The 11,627-nt window shown below is 40.3% G+C and overlaps 1 protein-coding gene across 5 annotated transcripts in view; it reads left to right on the top strand.

Moving 5' to 3' along the window:
* The window catches only part of Ecpas (Ecm29 proteasome adaptor and scaffold), a 108,677-nt gene extending 104,316 nt beyond the window's left edge, over positions 1-4,361 (top strand). For 4 of the 5 annotated variants that reach the window (XM_008831122.3, XM_029562526.1, XM_008831120.2 and 1 more), the window contains 4 exons: positions 990-1,095; positions 1,318-1,406; positions 2,384-2,455; positions 4,080-4,361. In XM_008831122.3, coding sequence (XP_008829344.1) covers positions 990-1,095; positions 1,318-1,406; positions 2,384-2,455; positions 4,080-4,219 — 407 coding nt within the window. In that variant the 3' untranslated portion in view covers positions 4,220-4,361. The remainder of the gene's footprint in view (positions 1-989; positions 1,096-1,317; positions 1,407-2,383; positions 2,456-4,079) is intronic. The other variant, XM_029562527.1, reaches the window with a different exon arrangement.
* The last annotated feature ends 7,266 nt before the right edge of the window (positions 4,362-11,627 follow it).

Raw genomic sequence — 11,627 nt, 5'->3', positions numbered from 1 at the left:
GCCTCTGCCTCCCGAGTGCTGGGATTAAAGGTGTGCGCCACCACGTCCGGCTGAGCCTGTCTTTTTAAAAAATATTTATTATTTTATGTGTATGCTATGCATGTTTTGCCTGCATGTAGGTAAGCGAACCCGTGTCGTGCAATGCCCACGGAGGACAGAAGAGGCCATCGGATCCCCTGGAACTGGGGATGTGGGTGCTGGGATTCGAACCTGGGTCTTCTGCAAGAACAGTCAGTGTTTTAACCGCTGAGCCATCTCTCCAGCCCCGAGCCAGTCATTCTTTATGTGACCCTCTGTTTGCTATGTATAAAACATACTACATATGAAATATTCCTCAAAAGCTAACTTTTGGATTTGTGAATTATATTATGGACTGCAACGGGAGTCTCCTTACTTGACACCATTGGTACGGTTAACTCTTGCTTGATAGCTAGGGAAAGTTCAAGTATGGAATCTCATGAGAAAGATATCAAACACAGAGTAGTTTCACACAAGACAGACATGTCCCTTTGTCGGCCAGATACTGAACAGAGCACCAGGGCTTTTTCTTTAAGAACTTATGTGTTGGGCTGGAGAGATGGCTTGGTAGTTAAGAGAACTGACTGCCTTGCAGAGGACCTGGGTTCGATTCCCAGCACCCACATGGCGGCTAACAACTGTCCATAACTCCAGTTCTGTAAGTGCTTTTATTAAAGGCCTTTGAAAGAGGAGTGAGGCTAAGCTGCTGTTGAAAGCAGACACTTGAATGCACCTTTGTATGTGTGTAGGGGGTTCTGGTCAAGGACATTTGTTTGGAAATTGGATAGGAAAGAATACTGTAGGTTTGAAGGGAAGTCTGTGTCTTTAATTGAAGGCATTTTTGTCACTCCTACTCTTCACTTGGTCTTTCTGTTCCTGTCTCCTCTTGTGCTGTCCGCCCCTCCGTCTGTCCCTCTTGTTTACTTTCCCTTCTTCACATACTTCTTTGGCCTGCTCTGCTGTCTTCCCAGGTTGTTATCGTCAGGAGCTCTGCAAACTGATGTGTGAACGCCTAAGACTCAGCACGTGGAAGGTGCAGCTCGGCATCCTCCAGTCGATGAATGCCTTTTTCCAGGGGTAATTTACTTCATGATTCAGGTTTTTGTGTCCTTACCTCCACTTGCATTCCATGTAAGAGCAATGGGATTCTTATACATCTGTACATTCCTGTAATCAGCATATACCTTCCTAGCTGAGGTAACATGATAAAATGGTATGTTCAGGTAGAAATTACTGTGCCAGTTAGGTTTTAAACTTTCTTATGAGTAATGTTTGTATCTTGCTTTTTGATTGTTGTAGGTTAATGCTTTTGGAAGAAGAGCATGCAGATCCCGAAGCTTTGGCTGAAATTCTTCTTGAAACTTGTAAATCAATCACATATTCTTTAGGTGAGTGTAGTAACCTTGAATTGAATAGTGTTTTTAGGTTTTTGGTGGTGATGGTGCTAGTGATCAAATCCAAGGCCTCATGCATGCTAGGCAAGCACTACCACTGAGCTGCAACCCCAGCACTTTTGGTTTGAGCCAGTGTCTCCATGCTGCCCAGGCTGGGATTGAATTTGTGACCCCAGTCTCCTACATAGCTAGGATTATAGGCCTGTACCCAGCTAGGATTATAGGCCTGCCCTATCACCTTTGACCTTTGTAATCCAGATTTTACAGCTCAGGAGCTGAGCTTCAAGTATTTGTCCTAGGAATTAACTTTCTGGAACAACTATGAACTGTCCTTTTTAGATAGCCCATGTGTCCCCCTAAACTAGGAGGTTTTAATCTATAATTCAGATAGAATTTTAACCCCTATGTATGTGATTTTGGTTTCCTTTCATCCAGCACACTTCCTTAGCCTTTCTCTTACACTAAATTCATGACTCTGAAGGGTAAGCCTTTCCCATTGTTTTTTTTGGAAAAAAAAAATCTCATTTGCTGTTTGTCATTTTCTCACAATTAGATCCAGCTTATGAGTTCTCAGCTGAGATAGGATATGAATGATGTGATTTTCCTCAAATCAAGTGGCACATAGTGTCTACATCTGTGAAGCTAATTTTGTTTACCTGGTCAAGATTCTATGGGCTTTCTCAGCTCTATCCTTACTTTCCCCATGTCTAATGGGCAGTACGTGGGAACGTACTAAGTTCGTTGAAGTACTCTCTTCAAAACATCTTTTAAGCAGTTTATGAGAAGATACTACTGACCATGCAAATGACTTCTGTTGAGAATTTCTTCTGTGTATTTGCATGTATCGTTTGCCCCCCCAAAATGTATCCACAGTTATAACCTGAATAGGCAGTAGCTTTTAGTAACATTAATTTAATCTTGAGGGTTCTGTCTTTAAAACATATTTATGAACTGCATGATTTTCTTCTTAGAAAATAAGACCTACTCATCTGTGAGGACGGAAGCTTTATCTGTGATAGAATTACTTCTTAAAAAAATTGAAGGTGAGTTCATCATAGTTTTGATGAGAACATCAGGAAGCCTCAATATTTCAAGGCATACATTTTAGAAATTTTTAATTTCCTGTTTTTGCTTATAGTCTAAATTTTTATATAAAACAGTGACTACAGAGAACTAAAACCATTAAATTTTAAGGATTTAAATTTGGTACACTTGTGTTTGTGCTTCTAATGGATTAAGCTGTAGGTATCTCAAAGTAATGGTTTTTATTTCCATCAGGAATTCTTATTTAATCTTGATTAATTATAGGAAGTGATTGATGGTGATATATAGGCACAAAGCTCGCTGTGCCTGTAAATAGAATGACAGTGGGGAGAGTATTGGAAAATGTTTTAACAAAACCCATTTGAGTCATCAAATTTGACATTAGCACATTTTAGTGCTGTTTTTCTTTCTTTCTTTTTTAAAAAAAAAAAACAATTTTGCCTGGCATGGTGCTTACACCTTTAATCCCCACATTGGAGAAGCAGAGGTAGGCAGGTCTTTGTGAGTTTGAGACCAGCCTGGTCTATATAGTGAGTTCCAGGCCAGCTGGGGCTACACAGTGATATCCTGTCAAAATTAAAAAAAGAAACAACCAGCAAAAAAAAAAAAAAAACCCCAAAAAAAAAAAACCAACAACCTTGTAAATTCTTTTGAGGCTCTGTTGTGTCAGTGGTAGAAGAAAAGCTGTGGCATTTTCTCCAGTGGTATAATTGTCAGGTTTTGAAAGAGTCTGGTTTTCCTTACTACCCCGTTATTCCCATGGATTAAAAATGCTGAAGGTAGAATAGTGTTCATCACAACCTTTTGTATTTGATATTTATATTTCTCCCTCTTTCCCTAGCAACACCTATCCTAGGTCTCTACAAAATGTACCTTATAGACCCGGTAATACTGAAAACCACATATCCTTTTTTTCTTAATAAAGGCTAAGCCATATTACCAAATTCTTAGTTTTTCAGATAACATATTAATATGTTCTAGATGACAAAAGTGAGGTTAAATAACTTGCTTGAAGCTGGATGTAGTGGCACGGGCCTGTAATCTCAGAGCTCGAGAGACAGAAGCAGGAGGATGAGGAGTTCAAGGCTAGCTTGAACTATATGAGAGCTTGGCCCCTAAAACAACCACTTGTTTGAAGTCACATCACTAGAAAGTTGACAGTCTTACAAACAAGATGGAAGATTTACTATGCTTTCTTTTCTAAAATTTGCAGTATATATATGGTTCTCTAGGGCTTTCTTTTAAGAGTGGTAAAGTGTTATGTACCTAAAGTGTACCATTGTGAAGCTAATGAGGGTCTTTTGCCGAGCATGTCTTACTAAGTAGCCTCTTGCGGTTGAAATAACTGTTTTGCTCCTATGCCTTGATACATCCTTTGCTTGCATATCGTTGCATGTAGCTCAGTCTCCCTTTGTCTTGCCCATACTGGGGGAAGGGGTAAAGCTCCTGACAGGCTTTCAGGCTATTGTCAGAAATTGAGTTTGAAAGACAGCTATGTGTTTCAATATACTGATCTCCTGATCAAGGGGTTGCTTTGCGGTTATTTTGGGGATAGGATATGGAAGAGAAATAGTTTTTTTTCTTGCATACTGTATAAGGGTTCTTTTTTTGTTTTCCATACAGAATCTAAACAGTGGGAAAGTTTGACGTCTGAATGCAGAGGACTCCTGATTGAGTCTTTAGCAACTATGGAGACAGACAACAGACCTGAGCTGCAGGAAAAAGCCTCATTATTGAAGAAAACGCTTGAAAATCTGGAATGAGTGAGAAAGGGAAAGAAGCAGACAAGTGCCATGTTCTTTGGGATTGGAAATGGTGGCATTCTTTACAAAGCAAGCGGGGAAAGTGGAGATTACTCTGTAGCATGCATCATTCCTTGGCTGAAATAAAAGAAAAAGCCTTAAATTTTGTTCCTTATTAGCTTTATTTTACTTGTTTTAAAGTATGTGGGCTGAGTGAGCTTACTGGAACTTGGGTTTTTAAGAGGTGGTTATGAGATTGGCCATACTAGTTTTAGGAAGAACTAAAGCTGTTCTAAAAGGAAGTAACAGACAGTGTTGCAGGGCAAGCTGGAGGAAAACGTTAGAACTGCATCCAAGCTAACAGTATTTCAGGAAGAGATCCTGAAGTCACTTATGTCAGCCCCTTCTTGCACACCTGAAGAAATAGGCTCGGAGATGACATAGCTTCCCTTCTGAGGCCTCTGCCAAGGCCATACTCAAGTGTTGAATGTCCTTTCCAGGACACTTGTCTTTTGCAACCTGCTGCCAAATCAGTGTCAACCCTGGCATACCCCAGAAACTCTGATAGTGAAGTACATTTAGGGCGTCTCATAACAGCCTTTGTACCAGAGCTACACTGACTCTTAAAGACACTGGATTCTTGAAAGTCAGAGACTAAACATCCCATGTGTGTAGATGGTCAGTTTTTAGAAAAATAATTGTTCAGTGTGTTTGTTAGTTGAGAAAAAAATAAAGGTTCCACAAAATTCTGATTTAAGTCCTTTCACAGGAAGATGATAGTTGGAACAAGATTGTTCTGTCTGTATTTGTGGCTATGAATTTTGCAAAACCAAAACCAATAAACTTACAGACTGCCTTGGTTTAGAACACTTGTAACCTCAAAACTGTAAAGGCAACTTAGAAATTTCTATTTACTTTTCTCTTAAAGTATGACTTTGTAGGGTAGAAGGAAAACCTTTTTAACTGTTTGGGAATTGCTGTTTTAAAATGCCTTTTCTCAAATTAACATGATACCACTCTGAAAAAATAATTACAGCTAGTGCGTCTCCCTTCTTCCTACTGCTCATGCACATGCTGAAGGGTGTAGAGTTGGTTTAACCTAAGTGTTTATGGTAAGCCAAGAACTCTCTAGCTTGCCTTGGACTCCAAGAGCACAAGAATGGTTTATATTCAGTACAGTCCTCGTAGTGACACAAGGAGTCTCCACGTGTGTTAGTTTTGGTGGCGACACCATGTTTATTAGTTTGGTATTCTCTAGACCAATGTATTTCAGATTTTTTTTTTTTTTGTCTTTTTGAGTCAGGGTCTCCCAGTAGCCCCAGCTGTCCTGGAACTCACTAGGTAGACCAGGTTGGCCTCAAAACTCAGAGATCTGCCTGCCTCTGCCTTCTAAGTGTTGGGTTTAAAGGCGTGCACCACCATGCCCGGCTATTTCAGACGTTTTTTAAAACTGTGACTTACAATATTTTTTTTTACATCATGACCCAGAGCGCATGAGCGCGTGTGGTGCGTGTGTGCGTGTGCTGGTGTGTTTGTGTCTGAACGTACAGTCTTTAGCTGAATGAGTCTCTTGTGAAGTGATACCTCGTTGCTGTGTGGCACACTTTCATCTGTCTTACCATTGTCAGTGTTCTTCAGACTCACAAAATTCCTTTCCTAACTCACAACTTCTATTCAAGTTTGAAAACCACTGCCATTGATAGTACCTAAACTGCTGCGTTTGAGATTGCTGATTGGAAAGGGCTCTAAAAACAAACATTTCAGTGCACACTCAGCATCGTCTTTGCTGAGACTGAACTGTTGTAGTGAGTTTGCAGAGCATCATGAATTTTCAGGAATCTGTTGTGGACTTGTGTTTAAGAATGGCTTTTGCTTAGAGAAAAAACAACTTTGGATGTCTTTCATAGAGTTGTGGCCTCTCAGGACATGGTGTTTACTAGGACAGTATCGTGTCCCCCAGGGACCCTGACTTTCATTTATAGTACTCAGAATGCTGCCTTGGCAAGAATGCAGTGCAGGTCAGGTATGTTGAGACAGTGGGAGTCTAAGGGCAAGAATTTGGTACTTGGTCTGTAGCAAATGTTTAAACCATCAAATTGTGTGCTTTTTAAGCATTTTGTTATTTAATACTGGGGTTTCCCTTGGTGCTGCGAGTGCTGCTTTGACACCCGAACCTTAGTGCTTAGTGCTGTTGAACTACATTTTTTGACTTTCCTAGGCACATTTCTAATTTACATTCTTAATGCCTTTATGTTGGCCAGCCATTTTCGCAGCTCGTAATGCTATGTTACTGTTTCAGATGCAGCTTGTGTTTGGTATACACATTTTTAAAAAGGGTTAATAACTAGGATTTGTAATCGTGGAATGTAAATACTGGTGAACAAGTGGTAAAAGTTCCTGCACACAAGTATATCATCAGTCTTTTATTCATCAAAGCTATCTGGAACAGATTTTGATTTTTCTCTCTGTAAATATCCATTGCTATTTGTCACACAAATAACTAATCTGTAGGGCCTGTACCTTATTCCTGGCATTCGTTCACTGTATCTTGCAGGTTTATTGCTGTGTGAAAAGGAGATGTCCGAAATGTGGCAGTTGGATTAACCATGAAACAGTCCACAGTTGTGGTTTTGGTGATCAAGAGCAGCTGTTTCAATGAGTGTGTGTGTCTGATTTACATTTCCCAGGGTATCCTGTCTGTTACATGGTCCACCTGCATAAGGCTGCTACCAAATCCCCACTGCTTTACCCTTCCCTTTTTTACTCATGTAAAAAGAAAGAATAAAGATGTGACCTCACTAGCCAGTGCTCTGGCAGCAGCTGCACGGTGTGAGCATTGCCTGCCCTTGTGAACATTTCTACTTGCTGCTGTCACAGTATATTCATGCTGCTTGTTAAGTTCAGGGAGTTATTTTGACATTGGCACTTACAGAACTGTGCAATCGATCATCAAATGGATGTATATGTAACAGATTTTTGTATTTTATATGCAACCTCTTCATAGAATCCTCTGCAATATGTACTTAGCTACATAAGCATGAAATAGACTTATTTGAAAGAGAAACCCTACTCATGCCCCAAAGATATTAAATGATAAATAAAAACTGCATGGCCTGGTCTTTTGAAGTAATGCTTTTAATTTTTACTAGTTCTGTAGGAAAACAATCTGACTTCCAACACATTGACTAGTTATACTTCGAAAAAAGAGAAAGGAAAGAGGGCCTTACTGCCTACCATCTTCTGAGCTAAGTCTACGTGATAGAAATGCTGGCTTAAGTTTCTGGAAGTTCCAAGACACTCCAAGCTGCCGCCAGATACACAGTTGTTAGAATATAGTTTTCTGATGAGTGACATCACAGGAGCCATGTGGAAGCAACAAGCAGATCTCTTGATGAAGATGAATATACGTGGCTGTTCACATAAGGAGGTACAGGCACATTCTGTACTATAAACCAAACGAATTTAAAATGTGGAAGACAGGATTAAAAGCCAGAGTTACCTTGCTTTAACTCCTGAGTTGCAGCCAACCTTTCTGAGTTGTTCTTCCTAGACAGCTTTTCTTACTCTCTTCATTCGTGTTTCAAGTTGATGAGAAAGACTTCTTCAAAATACAGAAATAACCAATCTTTCAAATAAACGGTGTTTATAGAAAGATTTAAGTTTCTTTACCTTTAAAAATGGTAAGTTTTGGATCTGGGGAGATGGCACAGCTGTTGATGGCTCAGGCTCACAGCCAAAATAGTGTGATTTAGGCTCCTGGGGTAAGATGGTAGATTAGAAGTTTCCTCCAGGGGCTAAGAGATGGCTCAGCAGTAAAGAATACTTGCTGTTCTAGAGGACCTGAGATCAGTTCCCAGCACACGTCAGCCAGTTCACAACTTTGTGTAACTCCAGCTCCGGAGGATCCAGTTCCTCTTCTGCCTTCACAGGTGCACACTAACATGGCACACACACATATACATACATAAAAATGAATCTTTAAAAAGTTTCCTCCAGATGACTTTATGAGAAGAATCACAAAGGAGAACTTGGGATACTCTGAGGAAAAGAAAAGCATTAGGCATGGAGAGAGGCACCAGGATGGATAAGCTGAGAACCTGGAAGTTGACAAAATGAGTCAACAGCCCACAACTCCAGGAAGAGAAGTTTCTAAAATGAGCCCCTAAGCTGACAGTTTACCCCTGGACTGGCCTGGCCCTAAGCCAGCATCAGCCTGAACAGGTGGAACACAGCAATCACAGTGGACCACTGCTATAACCCACTGCTGCTAGTCCAGACCTGGTGGATTCCAGGATCACAAAACTGGGAGTGAAGCTTTTCCAGTTCTTTGTCTTTTTTTGTTTTATTTTACTTTTTTGAAAATAGCATTTTTCTGGGGCTAGAGAGTTGGCTCAGTGGTTAAGAGCTCTTGTTGCTCTTCCGGAAGACAGTTTGGTTCCTAGCATCCACATCAGGCTGCTCACAGCTGCTTGTAGAGCTGACACCCTCTTCTGGCCTCCGTGAGCCCCCCCCCCCCCATACACATACACCTTGCATACACACAGGCACTCACATTTTTTTTCCTTTTTACTATAGCTTTTTTAAAAAGTATTTTTACTTTATTAAAAATCTATTGTTTATTGAATTTTATTTACATATTTTTTCTTTGTCACTGGATTTTAAAACATCTGTTCTAGTGTGCTTCCTGTTGTGACAAAACACTGACCAAAACCAACTTGGGGAGGAAAGCGTTTATTTTAGCTTACTGACTACGATCCATCATCATGGGAAACCAGGGCAGGAACTTCAGTCAGGAATTAAACCTGGAGGCAGGAACTGAAACAGAGACCATGAAGGAACACTGGTTACTGGCTTGCCTCTAAGCTCACATTCATCCCAGGACCACCTGCCCAGGGATTGTGGACTGGGCCCTCCTACATCAATTAGCAATCAAGAAAATGCCCCACAGACATGCCCACAGGCCAGTCTGATGCAAGAAATTCCTCAATTGAGGCTCCTTCCCAGGTGTGTCAGGTTGACAACCAAAGCTATGACATCTTTAGCTCTTTGCCTCTTCCTCAAATTATATCCTTTTTATCTAGCCTTTTTCCCCTTCCCTAATCCTTTTACTTTTTAAAAAAGAATATATTGAGTGTATTGCCTGCATGTGTGTAAGTGCATCTGTGTCATACCATGCCCCCAGAGGTCAGAAGAGGGCATCTGTTTCCCCTGGAACTGGAGTTACAGTTAGCTGCCATGTGGGTACTGGAGATTGAACCCAGGTCCTCTGCAAGAGCAGCCAGTGCTCTTAACTGCTGAGCCATCTCTCCAACCCCTAATTCTTCTATTACTATTACAGTAGGTTTTTAGCTTGATAGATTATTCTACATGATTTTTGTTACTGTCTGTGGTTATAAAGGTATTAGTAATATTTGATTTTTAATTGTAGATCAAAAAGTGTAGTTGAAAATGATTTGTAGTTTCAAAAAGAATTCAAATAAATAGATGCGTAAAGAAGTCAATTCAATAGCTGGACGTGGTGGCACATGCCTTTAATCCTAGCTCTTAGGAGGCAGAGACAGGTGGATCTCTGTGAGTGCAAGCCCAGCCAGGTCTACATAGTGAGTTTCAGGCCAGCTGGGGCTAGAGGGAGACCCTGTTTCAAAAAGACCGAAAAAAAAAAAAAAAGTCGATTCAAGATGTGGACAAGAAATGCAGCAAAGAGATTACGAAAAAAAAAAAAAAAACCCCCCCCCCCAAAAAAAAAACATGGGCTGGAGAGGTGGCTCAGCAGTTGGCAACACTGTTCTTGAAGAAGACCCAGATTCGAATCCCAGCAACCACATAGCAGCTAACAACTGTCCATAACTCCAGTTCCAGGGGATCCGATAGCCTCTTCTGTCCTCTGTGGGCATTGCACGACACAGGTGCACTTACCTACATGCAGGCAATACACACACATAAAAAATAATAAACATTTTAAGAAAAAAATGGAAATCTTGGCTATGAAAAGCTCAATAAATATATTAAAAACTCAATGGGAAGCATCATCTATAGTCTATATCATGCAGAAGAATGAATATCAGGCTTGAAGACAAGTTTGAAGAATTGTAATATTCATATAGCAATAGGGAGAAAAAAACATGGCCACAATGTTTATGAACTCTGGGATCTAATGAAAACAAATCTAAGAATTTTGTTTCAAGAGGAAACAGATACAGACTAAAGGCATAGAAAATGTAGTCAGTGAAATTCTAGCTGGTTTCCTAAGAAATGGGCATCCAAGGACAGGAGGCATTTAGAAAGCTCTCAGTAGATATGACCCAAAAAGAATATCGCCATGCCATGTTACAGGTAAACAATAGTACAGAACAAACAAAAAAATACAAATCTACAAGAGACAAGTGCCAAACCATAAAGGCAAACCTAATCAGAGTAGCAGACCTCTCAGCAGAAACCCGAAATGACAGGCTTAGGAACTGATGTATTTCAAGTTCTGAAAGAAAAACAAGTTCCAGCCAAGTTTACTATGTCCAGCAAAGCCATCCTTTAAAGTCGAAGGAGAAATACAGACCTTCCATGCGAAACATAAATTAGAGCAGTCCATGAGCACTGAACTATAATTGTAGAAGATACTTGAATACTACACACAGGAAAGGAAGAATGTTATACACATGCATGAGGGTTCCAGAAAGTTTGAACCTCACTAGATGAATTGATAAACAAGCCAGACATGATGGTGTATGCCTGTAATTCTAGCACTAAGGAGGCAGTCAGAGGAGTGTTTTAAGTTCAAGGCTAGCCTGGTTTACACAGTGAGAACCTTTCTCACTCCCTGCAAAATTGATAAATGAAAATTAGGATACAACATTAACTCAGTAAACCATCACACCTCTAAGATGAAGGGAGACACAGGTGTAGACCTTTCAATAATAATACTAAATGTAAAGTGTTAATGTTCCAATTAAGGGATGCAAACTGGTTAAAAAACAAGATCTAACTGTGCTATCAACAAGAAACTCACTTCATTGGCAAAGCCAAGCACAGAATTAAAGTAAAAGGATAGAAATGGGGCTAGAGAGCTGGCCCAATCAGCTAAGAGCACTGGCTGCTCTTGCAGAGGACTGAGCTTTGGTTCCCAGCACCCACATGGTGGCTAACAAGCATCTTCAACTCCAGTTCCAGGGAACTTGACCCCCCTTTTCTGACCTCTGCCGGCATGGCACAACACCGGTGCACTTACATGCATGCAGGTAATACACTCATACACATAAAAATTAAAATATTAAAAGAAAAGAAAGAAAAGTATTCCTGGAATTAAATGAAAAGGACAATACAACACAACAAAACCTCTGGGACACGCTGGAAGCGGTTCTTAGAGGGAAGTTTATAGCTCTAAGTGCCTACATCAAAAAATCGGAAAGAACACAAATAAATGACTTAACACTGC

Source organism: Nannospalax galili, unplaced genomic scaffold (assembly GCF_000622305.1).
Source record: "Nannospalax galili isolate Female #2095 unplaced genomic scaffold, S.galili_v1.0 scaffold1255, whole genome shotgun sequence".
Lineage (NCBI taxonomy): Eukaryota > Metazoa > Chordata > Mammalia > Rodentia > Spalacidae > Nannospalax > Nannospalax galili.
Note: the sequence above shows the minus strand (reverse complement) of the source record. Positions and strands in the feature narration are given on the sequence as shown.